We start from the raw sequence: 17,973 nt of genomic DNA on the forward strand, positions 1-17,973 counted from the left end.
CATATTACTGTTTTCAGTTTGGAAATATAGGACACAAAAAATGATACCAAACGCATACTTAAATTCAAAATACAGCAACTGCAAAACACCATTTTCATTTTCATTTCATTTTTATTCTTAGAAAATACAAATTCAGAAACAATACCAAACGGACCCTTAAGTTCCACCAACTGTTTATCAGAATTATTTTAAATCCTATCCTATTTATTTTAAAAAAAGTGTGTGGTAAAAGATTTTATTAGACTTACCGTATAAAATCCAATCACGCATTGCTATTCCAATAATAGCACGTCCAAAAATAACCTATAAAATGAATGAATCATGATGTTCCAGACACATTGTTGAATCAATGTTTTACACTGACCACAAAAAGGCTCCAAACAAACTGCGCTTCTAGCGCTTCTCTTGATCTCCTATAAAAATTGTCACCCACAAATTCTTCTTATTATATATCTAAACATCGTTAATTGATTTTCATTCCAGAATAGCCAATTAAGATCAAGGAACAACAAAACCATGAAGAGAATCTCAGTATGCCTCTTTGTTCCTCTTCTGGTTATCTCCCTATTGCCCTGCAAAAACACTGAAGCAAGTAATGATTTAATCACAACAACTTGTGAAAAAACAATGTACAAGGAACTCTGCATAGCTTCTTTAAGATCAGACAAGGACAGCAGCGGGTCTGACCTCCAAGGCCTTGGCAAAATTTCTTTAAAAATTACGTTGGCCGATGCCAATGAAATTCAGGGTTATATTTCAGAGTTGCTAAAGAAAGATGGGAAGCCATTTCTTCAACAATGCTTGAAGGATTGTTCCGAAAATTTACAGGATGCGATTTTGGAGATTAAAGACTCGATAGCAGCTATCGATTCTAGGAGTTACGGTGATGTTAATACATGGGTCAGTGCTGCTATGAGCTATGAAGAATCCTGCGAAGATGGTTTCAAGGAAAAACCAGGCTTCAAATCTCCATTAACTCAGATGAATGCAAAATTTAGTCAGCTCTGTGGTATTTCTTTAACCATTAGCAATCTCTTGGCTGGCAAAGCATAACATCCTTTTTTTTTTTCAGTTTTTATAAGGACATTTTTATTTTAAGATTTCGGTTCAATTTCGCTTCTCTGAAAGTAAAATTTTAAGACTTACAAAAAGAATGTACAGTCTAAAATTTTAAGACTTACAAAAAGAATGTACAGTCTACGAAAGTGAGATGTATCCTATGTAATGGAAAACAAAATAATTCAATTGATTTGTTTGTTCTATTCCACAGTGGGTACACATTAAACCACCATTTTTAATTAGAAGAGAAATTTTATGAAGCGTTCATAAAATTACAACAGTAGGGATTTGAGCTTCGCCTTAAGAAAATACAAGCATGTAACGTAATTATTAATGGACATGTGAAACTAATATAAACCAATATTAATTTAATTACAATCTGATAAACAAAAATTAATCGACCAAATAAAATAAGTCAATCCATTATTCTCTGTTTTCTCTCTTTCCCTTCAAAGGAATTCAAGAAAGTCCATTTATCCAATTTTTATGTTAAAACAACAACTTAATTTTGATTACTTAAAACATTTCAGTGGGTATATTGTTTTTTTTTTTCCTTTCTCAAGTTTCTTTCACAAATATGAATATATAACTGCATAAACCAATATATATATATATATATATATTACTAATTTGAGAAAAAAATTGTCATCCAATAACATTGGAGCACATGTCCACGAGGTGAAAAAGTAAGAACAAGGCTCAAGCAGAAAGGATAGAAATTTTACTGTACGCACAAATAAAATCTCAGAAACCAAGATGAGGGTTTCCGAGAAGAACCATGTGCGAGATCACTGAAATCAAGTACGAAAAGAAAAGCAGAGACTAGTTAAACAGAACAGAGTTAGCTTGTTCTTGTAAGCAAAAGGGAATATTAAATAAAAACAAGAAGAGAGTTGAAGCAGATCTCGGAGTGGAGGCTGGGGAGTATTTTGCAAAGTTAACAAGCTAACCAAGCAGAGCCAAACCCTAGTCTTAAGAAACCCTTATATAGAGAGATTCCAAGCTATGCATGCATATTACTCTAATGCCCAGGAGAAGTCTAGGGTTTATGATATCTTGATAGTTGCTCCATACCTTTGCTCCACAACTTCACAACTCACTCATTCATCATTAGTGGAGTAGATGAAGGCTAGCAAAAATTGTCAGTTCAGTTATGGATTGGATTTTGAATCCACTACATCTTTTACCAAACCTTCTTAGTTTTTTACTAGTGATAAATCAAACATCTTGAACCTTCACCAAAGCCATTTGCAAGGGAAGTGATGATTTTTGAGGATCAAAGTAGCCACTTCAGCAGTTGTCGAGAAAAAGAACTAAAAACAATGAGTGAGAAGAAAAATCATTTTCCCATCAACTTGTAACATGAATCAAAATGATGTTCTATTTAAGGAACCACAGATTCGATACAATACAACAACCAACTTGGAGGCTTTCAACATAATTGTTATAAGAAAATTAAATCTAATATAACAATGTGCACATCTCATGAAAACAGAGAGCATAAATATATGACTCCATTCTTGGCAAAGACAAGTTTGGATCTTTAAGCTGAGAAGCACACTGGACATTTTTGTTCATTTCTTGATTCTAGACTTTGACACTGGCCTCCAATCTCAGTCAAAATTAGCATTTAAGAATTTCAGCAATTCATTTCTTTTGCTTTCTGCTTCTTTATCTTCCTTCGATTTGTCAAGTTTCAATAGAATCTAAATGGAAACAAGAAGAACAAAACATTAATAATTGTAGACGTCAATAACATCTCTTGTTACAGCTTTAGGAAAGGAATAGCTTTACCTTTTTGCCAGAAACAGCACTTCGACGGACTCCATCACCTTTCTCTCGCCTTAAGAACTGCATAGATTGGATGGTAGAGGTTATTGCGATCTTAAACAACAAATGCTACAGATGCAGATGATAAACTACCAAAGTGCATTGGAATACCTTCGAAAGCTGTACAGGGCCACTACTTCCCTCATCTTTCTCCTTCTATATGTGGCTCCCATTGCCAGGACGAACCCAACCCAGAAACAAAATCCAGGAAAAGTCAATAGTGCCCAGTCACCATGTCACAGACCCCAGCTCCAATTTCAAAGAGCCAATTTACAAAAGAGGCAGAAAAAACTATTAGCATCACCTCAGATATAGACATTTGATACGAGTATCAAAATAACAAACATTAAAACTACTCTGATAAATTACTATATATGCATTGACCACAAAGAAACCAAGCCAAGGTAAGTGACCACATAAAAAGATGAAATTTTGCAACTTCTAAGCACATTGAAGATTAGAAAAAGCAGAACTTGGTGAGCAGAAATACAGAAAATCAAAAGTAAACATCAAACATAATTTCCTACCCCATGCCTGTGAATCTTTCATTTTGATTCACTTAACATGGGGTTTAATCAATCATCATTCGATAAAAAATAGAATGAAACTGACTCAGACAAAGCATAAGCATATTTTTTGACAATAAGATAAAGGCGAGCGAGAAAGCTATAGTCAGAAAACTGCCCTACCTCTTTAACTTTCTGTTTATGACGTTTATGTCGATGACCCTTGCTCCGGTCCTTTTCCTTGGTCTGGAAGGCAAGGGGCAACAAATTGAGATTCATAGACCAAAAGCTTTAAAATGAGAATAAAATAGATTGTCAATCAACCACCTTCTTTGGTCTGTCACTCTTCTTGTGCCTCTTTGAATGACTTTCATGCTCACTGTCGGAAGAATTGTCGCTTCTACAATAGTTCAGCAATGTACACATAATGTTAGGAAGACATTCATCCCTTCTCTCTATCCAGTCATTAACGTGAAAAATTCAAAAAAACTATTTTAAGAACAGGGTTTCTGCTGCTTGATAAAGTTTATGAACATGAAATCCATTGCATTGCATGACCTTGTAAAGAGCATATATGCACAACTTAGTAAAACAAATAGATTCCATGAGCTGTATTAGAAATGCCTCAGGACAACCCATTCAGGCACTAGGATAGAAATATATAGAGAACAATATGAATTGAAGACACTAGCCTGACATTAAAATCAATTATTGAATTGAATCCACGTGCTTCTCTAAACACTCGTGCTTCCAAATTTCAGTATTCATAATCATACCAATGACCAAACTGTACTCTAAAAATGTCAAATAACACTTTTTATTTATTCCTAGTTTTTGATTTCCATTCTCATAACAAGTAACAACTAGTCTTTAATTACAGTTTTAGTTGATTCCCCGTAATCACAAGTTATAAGATGGCACAAACCCATTTCAAAATTACACGTAAGATAGAACACCAACAACAATCTTTAAGTTTCACAAGAGAACACTCTAAACAACATTAGATCAAACGAAATTGAAAACATAATACACTAAACTAATAAAATGTATTCAGATCTTTCATCTATCTAATGTTTTCCAAGAATTACCTACATATCAATTCCACTGAACAGAAAGCACAGAGCTTATCAGTACTAATAAATTATTTTCCAAATTACACTGCATCCGCCAAACTATTTGAGCAAAAATTAGGCCCTAGAGAAAAAGTTAATCTAAACAACTAAAAAAATTAACAATTTTATTAGAGAGAGAGAGAGAGGGGGGGAGGGACGGAGAGAGGGAGGGAGGGAGACTGATTTTTACCAAAATATGAAGACCAATAAGTTTTTCGAGATAAAATTTAACCAAAATCGAGACACCATATTAAAAAAATCTTAACATTTAAAAAATTATAAATTTTGAACCAAAAATAAGGAGTACCCATCGAATTGTAAGCTACAAACATAAATTTTCAAGTCATAGCACAAAAAATCCATAAAGTTAGAGAGAAATTGTGAACCTGGAGGAATCAGATTGGGAAGAATAAGAATCGGAGGAGTTGTGGCGCCTGCGACGTCGTTTTGTTTGAGACCGCGGCTTTTTACGGATCTTCAGGGACTCTCTGTCTCTTTCTCTGTCTCGGCGGCTACGGCGACGGCGACGACGGTGAGAGGATGATGACGTGTCAGACGAGGACGAATCTGAAGAGTACGGGGACACAGAGGACGATGAAGCCGCCATCGTGGGTGCTGCGTGTCGTGCGTATGAAAGAAGAGCGAGGGTTTTATTAGTATTTGGGAGTTTTTGTTTTGTACCCCTGAAGTTTTTTAATTTATTATCATGTGAGAAGAACTACAAAATAAGGATTTAAGACCCCTGAGTCTGGGTGTGAAGTGTGAAGTCTCCGAGATTCCGACCCAGTTTGAACTTTTTGCGAGTTATTCAAATGTGTAGATCCACTCTGCCCCACATAATTATGGTCAATTACGAAATATCCCCGTCGTTTTATAAAATGTCAACCCACTCCCACCCGTCCTTGCTCCTTGGCTTCTTGCAATTTATTAAACTTAAGGTGAGATTAAAAAAAAAGAATCTCTATTTATTTTTTATAATTGCAATAAATCAATGAAAAAAAAATTATTTGCGGAAAAAAATTGAAGGGAAGGAATGAAATATTTTGTAAATTCTATCTTTTAAATAGTGTGAGTTTTAAAATCATTTTAATGCATATGAAAAATTTTCTAATTAATTAAAATGTTGTGACAATGCATTTGAAAAAAATGAATATCATGCTGACTATTTTTTTTTCCCATATGTATCGTATGTGTATATATTAACATCTATAAATATGTGGTACCGAATTTTAATTTTACTTTTTTATTATGCTTTGGTATTAAAATATAATATTTTTACATTTCCATAAAGTATAAAAACGTGCCTAGTTATTATTTCACATAAGTTACACATTAAAAGGGTTCTCTTCACACCCATGAACAAATTGAACACTACACAAACCCTTCACTGAATAAAAATACCACTACCCATTAATTAGTAACAAACCCTGAAACATAAGGCACCCCTCTAGGTTTTATCCAATCATCGCCATCAAAAAACTTCCCAGCTGTAAACTCAAAAGCCTCCTCAAGCCTGTCAATGCTCTTAACACCTTGCCATGTGACACGCCCTGTCTTGTTTGCACCAGGGCCATAGTTACCGTACTCCGCATAGAAACAAGTATGAATCCCAAATTCTCCTTCCCATGGCAACCAACCCTGTGGCTGAATCAAATCGTCAATAAAGGTCTCCATTATGACTGTCCTCGAGTGAATTCTCCAGGGGCGTCCGAGATATGACTTGATTTTATTCCTGACGGGCCAGTACACGTGGTCCGCGATGATTGAGCTGTTCTGGATGACGATGGCGGTTGGCTGGTGGGTAACATTGCGGCCCTGGGCAGTGACAATGCAATGCTGGTTGTCTAGGGGTTTTCGGACGATGATTTTGCAGTTTTGAAAGAAGGCAGAGCCGTCGCCGAAGATGAAGTCGATTGTGCCGGTGATGGTGCAGTCTCGGTAGTACTGGCGCTTGGCGTGGGTGTAGAGTGTGTCTTGGTAGCCGTCCATTGAACAGTTGTAGAAGATTGACATATCGGCATCCACCCTTAGGGCTACTGCTTGATGTTTCTCTGGTCCTGCTGAGTTCTCAAAGCCAATGTTCTTAGCCATGAAGAATTCTCCAAGAACACCTGCCCCCAAATAGCATGTCTAGTTATTGAAATTGTAGCTTCTTTCGGAAAATATGTGTTAGAAAGCACACAATAAATATCTAGAGTATAAATATGTAATCTGAAGAAGTACTTCAAATCCTCTACGTAAAGCACTTGAAAAACTCTTTTAAATTGCAATTTGAATTCATTGCTGACCTAACCGGTGCATTTTCTATATATATATATATATATATATATATATATATATAGTGACATGGTGTATATTTCCAACATTGCCTTACTAAAAATTTAACTACACACACAGCACATATATATATATTTACTACACCAATTAAAACATCATAAAAGTATTATTATTGGATCCAATCTTATAAACTACTTTTCTATGACCAAGTTAGTCTTTAATTAAAAATCTCTCTTAATGCATTTTTCTTTATCCTAAAAGTTATGTTTCCTTCTAAGTTCTAACTAAACACTACAAAATTGAATTGGAAGATTTTAATTGAGTCATTAGTTCTTAAATTAATTTAAATGTATTTACATATGTAACGTACTGACTGTGGCGGTATGCATCGTGGGTGTGCCATCGACATAGTTCAAATTTCCTGTGATTCTGGTCTTGTACATGCCATCACCAATCATAAACACACGAGCCATGGACCTGTTAAGATAAACTTTCTCTTGATAAATTCCCTCCTTAATGTAAATTGTAGTTGTCTTATTACTCTTCTTCGGAATAAAGTTCAATGCTTCATTAATCGTGGTGCAATTCCCACTTCCATCCTTAGCAACAACAACGTCAGGCTTAAACTGAGCTTGATCAATCAACCCAAGCAGCCTCCGATTTCTCGGACCAAGCCAAGATGGATACAGATCGCCATGTTCTAGCACATGAATACCTCCATGCCCAAGAACTTTAGCATTATTTTCAATTAGCCCACGATGATGGCTGCTGCCCAAGTTTATTTCACGATTAATGTCCAAATTTCCAAGAATTGAAGAGATTTTTGACACCATTGCAATAGCATTGATGGTAAGTTCAATTGATGTCTTCAGTATCTCCCTCATTTTTACTCCGGCTTCGCCCGTCGTATTTTCGAACCCATCGAGGCATGTTTCTTGGTATGTGATTGTGGAACTAAGCCAAGTTTTCAAATTATTAATCATTGGACCCATCTTGTACCTAGCTTGACGATCAGACTTTCCCAATTCTTCAAACGAGCGTTGCAAATCTTCAATGGCTTCATCCATTAACTCGTTGCAGTCCTCGAGAGCTAGGCTTGCTCTGGGGTCCTTTTCGAGTTGTTTCAGGGTTCTTGATCTCTTTGCAGCTGCTGCTACATGTTTCTTGGCGACTTGAAATGCTGCCCTAATGAGTTCTTTAGGGTCTGTCGTGTTTCCCGACTCTGTCTGGAGACTCTCGACGCATTGCTTTTGATAGTCTGTGGGTTGGCAAACGGTTTTGATGGCCTTCATTGAGGCTGATACTTGGTCATGAGATTGTGAACTGACATCAACTTCGGATTTGCCATTATTAGGCCGGCGGCCAATGGAAACTGTCGCCACAACCACCATGACAACGAGGAATATCGACGCGAACATGACAAAGGCGATCCTGTTTTTTCCGATTTTCTCAATATCCTCTTGATGCATTTTTTTATATTCAAATATGGAAGATGAATAATTTTTTAAAAATGGAAAAAAAGAACCGATGTCTTTGTTAAATTCTAGTTCAAAAATTTATGTATGATCGATCAATTGCTGAATTGCAAATGATCAAGAGAGAGTAGTATTGTGAGTCGGATGAAGCTTGGAGCTCTACTCAAGGATTTAAATTTCTTTTGAAAAAAAAAATTGTTATGTCAGTTGGAATTTTAAAGGCTAATAGAAAGCAAGCTTGAGGGTTGCTAGTTACTAATTTTATTATTATTTCTTTACTAAAAATAGGGAAGAAAAACTGATAGAACTTGAAATTTAGGGCGCTGGCATGTAATCTTTAATCAAATTGGCTTCATTAATAGTATAATTCAGGCAGAGAAATCAGCAGTTACGGTGGAAGTTTGGTGAGTTTTATCACTTCACTAGATGCACTTTTCTAGTTTTTTTTTCCCCTTAATCTAGATTAAGCTTAGGTTTTGGCTTTAGTGCATAGGAAATAACAGAGATTTTTTTTTTCAAAAAAAGAATTAATTGAATATAACATATGAAGAAAATTGACGCGTATACGTGACAATAAAATATTTTGTCTTGTTTTTTTCCCCCTCAGTCATTGAACTTGTAATTGGAACTATATTCGGCGAGTCTTCAAATGCATGTCGTAAATTATTAGATGAAAAGTTTACTTATATTAGTGGGCTTTCTCATATATCTCAACTTTCATACTTTGTAATCGTTCAATTTCGATCCAATGGTATAAATCTAAAGTTTTTTTTTAACGAAAAAAGTATATATCATTTAAATCATTTATTCATCTATTATTCGATTAAATTATATATTGGCCAATCCAATTTTTAGACCTTCATTCGAGTGCTTTTTTTTTTTTTAATATATAGCTGAGTATCAACAAAATGTTCATAGAACAAATTTATGGTAAGAAGCTTAAAAAGACGATTAATTGTTAGACAACTCTGAGCTTGGTTCATCAATTAATTAATCTCTCTTCTCAGGACATTTACTTGTCTTAGAAAGTTTTTTTTTATCACCTTTAATTACAATTGCATCAAGACATGGATCTTCGACTTCCTCAAATTGAAGTTGCTTTCGGCATTAAAGTTTTCAAGCTTTGATATGTTGTGTAAAAAATATTCAACTAGCTGGCCGAAGTATTCCTAAACTTCTATCGTTTTATACAAACAAAATAAAATCCAAGCCATGTTATTTATTTATTTATTTATTTTTGGGCAAGACTAGTATCTTGATCATTTTCACTAGTAAGTTAGATACCACCAGTTTGTTAGGATTGAATTGAGCATATTGATCAATTAATCTTCAGTGATGAACCAACATTGACGTAATCTATGAGCAATTTGAGGCTTAAAAAAATAATCAATTGAAAACAAAGAAAGATACAAGAAAACCGAGACTCAATAAGAACAAGTCAAATTGTATAAACTTGATGTGATTCAGCCAATAAAGGTGCTTACTACCATATCGAAATATGAACTCAAATCAAGCTTAATTGATTATTTAATTTGGTCATGTTAACTACAAAGAGTTCCAACCTTACAAATTTTTGAAGCTTAATGTGATTCAGCCATAACTATGATGTAACCCTTGATATCAACCTTGGAAACCCCTGCTTTCCAGAATTAGATTCTCTTCGTCTGCAACTTGACAAATTATCTGCTAGCTCAAAACTCCACATCAGCGTAACGGATTTGATTTCTGAAAAAATAATTATACTATTCACAAATTGGCCAATAAGTATTGAGAAAGACAAATTGATTGCTTTTAATGGAAATATCTTTTATCTCCATTGTATAGGGTAGAACCGTAGAACACTAGTGAGGTTATATAAATGGTTACTGATAACCAGCCGACTGATTAATTAGGTGCATAACGTTGTGGTATGAGTAACTAAGATATATAAAATGCAATTTTGCAGCATTTTCTTCATGAAAAATGAAACAATTTTGCAACTTTTGGTTCATTGAGAAAGATGTTTGACAACTAGACGTTTCCAAAAACAATTGGCCTGCGAAAGCGAATGTGAAAATAATTAGCATCTAAGATATATAAATGCAATTTTGCAGCATTTTCTTCATGAAAAATGAAACAATTTTGCAACATTTGGTTCATTGAGAAAGATGTTTGACAACTAGACGTTTTCAAAAAGGATTGGCCTGTGAAAGCGAAGGTGAAGATAATTAGCAAGTGCATCAGCAATAACCATCGATTCAGTTTCATGTCAAAAACCAGGTCGCCTTCTTATGAATTAGTGCCTTTGAAAATTATGAGATCAGTTCGCTTTCTTATGAAATTATGTGGATGTTATTTAGTTTTAGGTTGCCTTCATATGAAATTATTTGGAAATTATTCAGTTTCAGGTTGACATCTTACGTATGAACAGTATTTTAAAAGAAGAAATTATCCAGTTTCATTTGCCTTCGTATGAAAATATTTATATTCTTAATCGGAAAAATTAGAATGACACTGATCATCTATAAATAATTGAAGCCTCCGTTAACATTCATATCAATATACGTACGATAACAAATCTTTTCTTACAAGTTCGATCAATGGAGAAATCATCTGCTCTCTTCCTTGTTACTTGTGTTTGTTTCATTTTCGTCCCAACTCTTTCTCTGACTGCTAACGTTACGGTGTCATTGGATGGAACAGCAAATTACACTTCCATTGGAGCTGCTATTAGCGCTGCACCAAACAACTCTGAGTTCGCGTACTCAATCTATGTAAAACAAGGCACGTACTTTGAGAAAGTCTCAATTGGCATGGAGAAGACTCATCTCATTCTCATTGGCGATGGCATGGGCAAGACTATAATCACATACAACAGCAGCAACAGCACCGGATCAAGCACGTCAAAGAGTTACACCGTGGGTGAGTTTCATTATCTTTTTCATTCGCTTATTATATTCTGTGTTATATATGTTCATAAAAATAAGGACACATTTGTGATTGATGTCATAATTAGTTTGCTAATCTAGTCCATTTCTATTATTTCAGACGTAACGACTTCATGGTTTTTAGCCAGAGACCTGAGCATTGTAAATTCCGCGGGTCCAAAAGGAGGACAAGCTGTTGCTCTCAGAATTGCGGGAAACAACATCGCGTGTCATAGATGCTCCGTCGAGGGGCATCAGGACACATTGTTCCTAGCTTATGGAGTGCATCAATTTTTCTACGAGTGCAATATTATTGGCACAGTTGACTTTATCTTTGGTGATTCTGCGGTTGTGATTCAGAATTCTAACATATACGCGACAAAGCCCGCTGAGGGCCAAGGAAATGTGATCACCGCACAGGGAAGAGAATTTGAAAATAAAAGCACTGCCATTGTGATCCACAACTGCACAATTAGTGCAACAGCTGAATTTGAACCGTACAAATCAACTGTGAAGACCACCCTTGGGAGACCATGGAAACAGTACAGTCGAACCATAATCATGGAGTCCTACTTGGGGGATCTCATTGATCCTGAAGGATGGTCAGAATTCAACGGGAAATTTGCTTTAGACACTCTGTACTACGCCGAATACGCAAACCGTGGACCGGGTGCTTTCAAAAGGGATAGAGTCAAATGGCCAGGCTACCATATTCTAATTAATGCAGCTGAAGTTCAAAACTTCACAGTCGAGAATTTTATTCATGGAAGTGATTGGCTTCCACAATTGGAGGTTCCATTCATTCCTGGCCTGATTGGCTAATTTGATTGTTCTTTCTATCTTTATCTAAATAATTATACAAATATGTCAAATATCAAATTTATTAATATATATAATTTATGCATCTCAGTTATAAATGTTTATCTAGTTATAATTTTATGGTTAATTACTCTAGGTGAGTCTGTGATATGTGTTTTGAAGAATTTTAAAAAAGTGACATGTGCTTTAAAAATACTCGAGTGGGTGATATTCCATTAACTTCAACAAGCGGAGGATAAAATTGGAAAAAAAATATTTTTTTCATAAAGGCAAATAGATAAAAAATATGGGATTTGTATAATGCTTTACAATGCATAAGAGATCTACTTCTTTATATTTTCAAATCAGTTTGATTTAACAAGAAAATATTTCTAAAAAAAATCGTTTGATTTAACCAAAAAAACGGCTTGTTCATTAGAGTTATATCTAATTTTCTATATATATATTTTTATTTAAAAAATAAAAACAAGTGAGTACAAACATAAACATCATTTTGTAACCAATTACAGGGGAGGAATGTCATTCGTAATAAATTATAGGGGTAGAAATATCATTTTTGTAATTAATTGTAGGAGTATAAATGTTATTATGTAACTAATTTACTACTTTTGTCAAAGTTAATGGCAACAGTTAACGAAATGTCACCTAAATATTTTTAAAAAACGTGTCATATTTTTTAAACTTATCAAAACATGCGTCGCCCAAGAATAATTAACCTTAATATTTATGGGTAATGTCTTTGCTACAAACGTGCCCCTCTAAACTTCTCACAACACCCCTATTTAAAAAATATTCAAAAAAAATTTCAAAAAGAACCTAATTTCTAAATACGCCCGGTCCATGCTGAAATTTCTTCCTCGTTTATTATTATTATTATTATTTTGTTTTTTGGGGTCCAGAAAGTGGCTCTTTTGAAAATCTAATGAAAACTTGTAACTAATCTAAAAGATTAAACTTGATTGAACATAAACTATCAACGACACATACATTAATAAGAAAAAAACTCAATTTTGTAAAAAAAGAAAAAAGGTTGAGACAAAAGGGATCATGATTCAGCCATTCTTCACTTTTACTTCTTACAATAAGATCATGGGTCAAACCTCCCTCCTATGCAAATAAACTATTTTTCTTTTTCTATAATTTTTTTTATATTTTTAGAAGAAACTGTATCAGAAAAATAAATTGTTACAAGAACTAAGTATGAATCATAAATTCGTAAATTACCCCTTCTTCATTCAATCATTTGTTTCTCCATTCGCAGCAAATTAAGCTTAAAGGAGAAAGAGTTTGTACTTATAGGGATTTCAAAGGAATAAATTATATGAGGTTTAACTCGAGATGTCATTGTTTATTTATGAAATTTCCCAAACTTTTAAGATTAAAAAAAATATTAAATAACGGTTTTCTAAAGACTTTCGAAGGATTTTCGAGGGTGCCAATGGCAACACGAGTCACAAACTTTTAAGATAGTAAAAATATTAAATAAGGGCTTTACACCCCAGTTTATATGTACGCACAACATTTCACTAGTACATGATACTTGTCACGGATTCCACAAGTTCACCGGGGATCCAGCAGCCAAGAATGCACAAGCTGGAGGAATGAGGTTAATGGCAAACAAACTATGTAGGTACAGCCAAAAAGCCACTGTGAAGGTATCAGAATTAGATGACAACCCTAATTAACAAGCTTTACTCACATGCACAGTAACAATAGCTGCAGCTATTCTAAGTTTTGGATTCCATCCCCAAATGATGTCAACAGAGGTGAAATATTAGATGGTCTAGGAACAAGTCTCCGTTAAGTATGCAAAAGGATCTGAAGACACTAATGTGAAAATCACAAAAAAAAAAAAAAAAAAATGGAGCGAAATGCGGTGCTACAAAGACATTGATGTTCCTGAACATTTACTTTTCATTTGTTCTGTTGTAGTTGTAATAATAGGTATATCTGTAGCTGCTACGTAGGCCTTAGGCAACAAATGCCATGAACATGAACCTAGTGACTTTTGTGTGTGCGGACTTGAACTTATCTACATTTCTATATTACAAAAGAAGACTACACAAGCAGATACTTGTGAAAACAAAACACTTCAAATGGTCAATATCACTAAGTCACTTCCCAGATCTGAAAAAAGCCTCCATTCTACTTCGACTCAACACTATCATCACTTAGAACATCAACTTACAACAAGCCATCACAACACATACACAAGAAATTTAAATCAAAGCAGAATAAGTTGAAATCACAAGGCACAACCAAATGAATAATTTGCATTCCAGCAAAATTTAAGTTCGAAAAATGAATTAAGGCTGCGATACACAGAGCCCTTTCAAGTGACAGAAGCACATCATCTAAGTATATACAATCAGGCAACTATCATAATAGTTTGGTGAAGTTAAACCAAGAAAGGCATATGTCAACCATTCTTTAGCATCAGAATAAAAGTCTCTATCTTTAAACAAAATATGTTTTAAAAGAACTGAAACCTATATGTTGGGTGAGCAAGAGATGATACATCATCTGCTGATGCTCTTCAATACTTCAATGGTGTTGCATCATCTGATCACCCAACCCTTCCCCCCACCCCCCCAACCCCCCCCAAAAAAAAAGATTATGGGGTTAGATTACGTGTTCTGTCTTCTCATATCTTTTCACATCTCTGTTCTTTATTCTGCCAGACGCTTCAGGGTTCAAATTGACATCATTCCTGAGTCAAATGCCCAAAAAACATACTGTATATTCAGAATAAAACCACAAACTGATGCTTATAAGGATATTGACAAGAGCATCATCATAATGAAGATTACCGTGATCATGGGAAGTTGACAGTTTGGCTCATTGGATTGCCTACACCCCGTGACATGGTGTCATCAACTGGTGCCTATGAAAGCCAGGTTACTAATTAGTCAAGTATATTACAAAGATGATCAGGTCTATGTTGAAGATTCATCACGCATAAATAGTTAAGATTCATAATAAACTAATTGCTTCCAAGCTCAAACCAATGTTTGGCTTATATCTTAAGGACAACCTCAACAAATGACATGCAAGAATAATTTTATTGGCATGTACAGATCTTTAAAGCAAATAGCCCATTTTCGCTCATCATTTTTATCAGGAACAAGGTAAGACCTTTACAACAATATGGAATACAGATCAAGTCCATTTCAAAATGCATTCACAAACCCAATTTTGTTTAACCCAAAAATCAAAATTTTTCAGGGTTTGCACAACATTTCCAGTGATTATCAACTCAAAAGCTTAGCAAGAATTACAAATTTAGGCAAAATCAACATACTTATTCTCGGTCACTATTTCATTTTTTTCCGATTTTACCAACATTCCTCTAAATTGAGACAGCAACACCCCAAATCAAGCAAATATTTTTTTCCTTTTTCTGAAAAAACTATAGTTTCAAGAATTGAAGGAAATAAACACCTGGTATGCTCTTGAATTGCTGACAGTTGAGACGACATCCGTAGCCAAAATTCAAATTAGCCCTCTCAAAATAAATTTGAATCAGGATAAGTAACCACAAACCATCATCTCACAGATCACTGGTAAAGCAGTTGATATTCATAAGAAACTCCAAAGGTCCTAGACAAAAGCACAGAGTATTTCAATTCAAGTGAAAAAAAAAATGCAATATAAAGAACAGGAAATAACTTCTACAGCTTATTCTTTATATGAAGGTCGTGGATCTAATGGATGTCACAGATTTAGGAAGCTAGGTGTTCAAGAAGCATCACACCCATAAGGAAAAGTATAGGAAACAGATTAAGCTAAGAGAAAATGCAAAAATAAACTAATGAGAATTATAGACTCTATGGTACAGAAAGGATTATTTTCTGAATTCTTGTGTGGATTTCTAAACCACCTGGTAATTTTTATATCATATAAATATGAAAGAGCAATGGTAAACGAACAAAAGCATGACAAACCAATGACAAAAACTTTTGACTTCTAGTCAATTCTGAGGATTTATAAGAAAAAGAAAAATGTAAATTCTTAAAGAAATTTTCAAAAATTCAAAAAAAAAAGACAAATATTTTTGTCATTGTTCTGTTCTTTTTTTATTAAAAAAAGGTACAAATCTAGTCAGTCAAGATGGTTTGCTTAACATGCAACTAGTGTTTGAAGATTCGAATTAAAATTAAAACATGAATAGTTCATACACGACTTGATTGGCAACATACAAAGCATAAAAGGGATAATTTTCACAGAAGGCATACTGATGATTGATATTCCTTCTATGCTGGAACACATGAGCAAGTTGAAACAGCCGTATGATAAATAACTGATAGAAGTATACTTTGGTGATCAACTTTTAGTGCTAACAAAAACTCTAAACTTGAACAATTTCAAGCCTCACACATCTCAAAAACACAAAAAGCAAAGTAATTCGTCCAAATTGAGTCTCTGTCAAAGACTCAACTAGTATGAATTAGTTAAGTACCAAAACTTGCAACTTCACTCGTCAATTTCTCAAAGACATATCAAAATGCGTTGCATTCAATCAAATAAAGATTATTTTATTATAAAGAGGGCAAAAGAAGAGCTCACCATTGATATAGGACTCATTATTGAGATTAAATCTTGAAAAGTTCATGGATGTTGATTATGAATTAGCATCCCAGCTAGAGTGAGACCCAGCAGAGCAGCTGTGTATTATCATGTCAAAGGTTTTAGAGTTCAGTGAATGAAGATTAAATCAACACAACCAAAAGCCAAAATTCAACCACAAACAATTATATAATATCATCTGAACAGCAATGAAAATAAGCAACCATTTGATTCAAAGAAAAGGCATATGTATTTAGGTAATTCTTCCTTTTGTTCCCTTAAAACCTGAAACTGATCAACAACATGATCATGATTGGACCACCAAACTCTATGCTTTATACATAAACCATCAGCTTCTTGTGTTTCTAAAGATACAAACTGGAAGGCTACTGCTCACTCGAAAGCCCAGAAGTCAAAAGGACACTTTTTGTTTTTTTGAGAGGGAAAAAAATGACACATTAGTTCCACAATTTAAGTTAGAAATTAGAAGGTAATTATCATGTAAACCACAAATGGCAAATAAAAACTGTTATGTTAGAAGGAATCATTGAACAAAGATTAAATAAAAATTAACCATATCATAAACTACTTCAAGAATAAATTAACCCAATGATCGGTAGAAATTGTAACTCGCCAGGATTTCAGGTGAAAAGAGTAGGATCTTTGAACAGTGTACGGAGGCGCCCCAATCCAAAAGGACTACAGTGGACAGAAATCGCCTCCTAAACTGGAGGTCTAGCCTTCTAGGGTTTCTTGAAGAGATTAGAGCCAATTAAGATGAGGTATTCGTGACTTGGAATTTTCTGCATTTATTAGAGGGATTTGCGCCAAACACGAATCAATTCTTCAAATACTACTGAAGAATGTGACAGAATACCAATGAAAATACATAAATGCCCTTTCTCTAGCACAACTAAACCCACTACTGTGCTTTCAAATTGTATTATAAACTTCTCGTATTGATATGGCTGCAGACTTGTTAGTGGTCAGTAAAATGTGGAATTTTGACAATATTAATTTTTATTTTATTTTTTTATTATGTCTCCAATAAATTAATAAAGAGACTACAATTTCAAATAACCTTCATTGAAATTTTAGATTTCTAAACTTACATTCACCAAAATTTCAGACTTCTTAACCTTGAGACTTGTCTAAAAGTTTAAAAGTTATGACCTCTAGAATATAATTTGGAACAAAAATACTTACATTATATTCAATTATCAAAGATTAACATAACAAATCCCACCAAAAAAAGAAGTGATGTGTTAAAGTATAATTCATCATTTCTTTTTCTTTTTTTGGGTGTAATTCATCATATTAAAAAAAAAAGTGCTACATTAAACATACCCACCGCTTTTATCCATATATTTATAAGTATACATAAAAAAAAATTTAAAATTATTCTTATCATAAATGTTGAAAA

At 34.1% G+C, this 17,973-nt stretch overlaps 4 protein-coding genes and 1 long non-coding RNA gene across 5 annotated transcripts; 2 read left to right on the plus strand and 3 right to left on the minus strand.

Annotated features, from left to right (window-relative positions):
- Positions 1–627: 627 nt before the first annotated feature.
- Positions 628–1,053, plus strand: LOC127902431 (putative invertase inhibitor). Its single transcript, XM_052441338.1, has one exon. The coding sequence runs from the start codon at positions 628–630 to the stop codon at positions 1,051–1,053; it is 426 nt and encodes a 141-aa protein (XP_052297298.1).
- A 1,369-nt stretch (positions 1,054–2,422) lies between these two features.
- LOC102627531 (uncharacterized) lies at positions 2,423–5,153 on the minus strand. The gene is made up of 6 exons (XM_006472071.4): positions 4,894–5,153; positions 3,723–3,795; positions 3,579–3,641; positions 3,001–3,045; positions 2,854–2,910; positions 2,423–2,765 (listed from the first exon to the last, which is right to left on the minus strand). The coding sequence occupies exons 1-6, from the start codon at positions 5,112–5,114 to the stop codon at positions 2,673–2,675; spliced, it is 552 nt and encodes a 183-aa protein (XP_006472134.2). The 5' UTR covers positions 5,115–5,153; the 3' UTR covers positions 2,423–2,672.
- Positions 5,154–5,798: 645 nt separating this feature from the next.
- Positions 5,799–8,718, minus strand: LOC102627822 (probable pectinesterase/pectinesterase inhibitor 21). Its single transcript, XM_006472072.4, has 2 exons — positions 7,155–8,718; positions 5,799–6,618 (listed from the first exon to the last, which is right to left on the minus strand). The coding sequence occupies exons 1-2, from the start codon at positions 8,251–8,253 to the stop codon at positions 5,918–5,920; spliced, it is 1,800 nt and encodes a 599-aa protein (XP_006472135.2). The 5' UTR covers positions 8,254–8,718; the 3' UTR covers positions 5,799–5,917.
- Positions 8,719–11,051: 2,333 nt separating this feature from the next.
- On the plus strand, positions 11,052–11,987 carry LOC127902432 (pectinesterase 2-like). Its single transcript, XM_052441339.1, has 2 exons — positions 11,052–11,160; positions 11,287–11,987. Exons 1-2 carry the CDS (start codon positions 11,052–11,054, stop codon positions 11,985–11,987), a joined length of 810 nt encoding a protein of 269 aa, XP_052297299.1.
- Positions 11,988–14,223: 2,236 nt separating this feature from the next.
- On the minus strand, positions 14,224–17,371 carry LOC127902031 (uncharacterized). Its single transcript, XR_008054441.1, has 5 exons — positions 17,181–17,371; positions 16,551–16,648; positions 15,426–15,584; positions 14,795–14,868; positions 14,224–14,694 (listed from the first exon to the last, which is right to left on the minus strand). It is a non-coding gene; the product is annotated as an uncharacterized LOC127902031 (long non-coding RNA).
- Positions 17,372–17,973: the final 602 nt, after the last annotated feature.

Source organism: Citrus sinensis, chromosome 5 (assembly GCF_022201045.2).
Source record: "Citrus sinensis cultivar Valencia sweet orange chromosome 5, DVS_A1.0, whole genome shotgun sequence".
Taxonomy (NCBI): Eukaryota; Viridiplantae; Streptophyta; class Magnoliopsida; order Sapindales; family Rutaceae; genus Citrus; species Citrus sinensis.

Bases quoted from the DNA above. Each gene is read 5' to 3' on its own strand.
- LOC102627531 (XM_006472071.4), bottom strand. From the start codon at position 5,114: ATGGCGGCTTCATCGTCCTCTGTGTCCCCGTACTCTTCAGATTCGTCC. The intron at 3,796-4,893 runs GTTCACAATTTC...GAACTATTGTAG, and splicing joins TCCCAATCTGATTCCTCCAG to AAGCGACAATTCTTCCGACA. The intron at 3,046-3,578 runs GTAGGGCAGTTT...AGCCACATATAG, and splicing joins ATAAACAGAAAGTTAAAGAG to AAGGAGAAAGATGAGGGAAG.
- LOC127902432 (XM_052441339.1), top strand. From the start codon at position 11,052: ATGGAGAAGACTCATCTCATTCTCATTGGCGATGGCATGGGCAAGACT. The intron at 11,161-11,286 runs GTGAGTTTCATT...CTATTATTTCAG, and splicing joins GTCAAAGAGTTACACCGTGG to ACGTAACGACTTCATGGTTT.
- LOC127902431 (XM_052441338.1), top strand. From the start codon at position 628: ATGTACAAGGAACTCTGCATAGCTTCTTTAAGATCAGACAAGGACAGC.
- LOC102627822 (XM_006472072.4), bottom strand. From the start codon at position 8,253: ATGCATCAAGAGGATATTGAGAAAATCGGAAAAAACAGGATCGCCTTT. The intron at 6,619-7,154 runs GTACGTTACATA...ATTTGGGGGCAG, and splicing joins GATGCATACCGCCACAGTCA to GTGTTCTTGGAGAATTCTTC.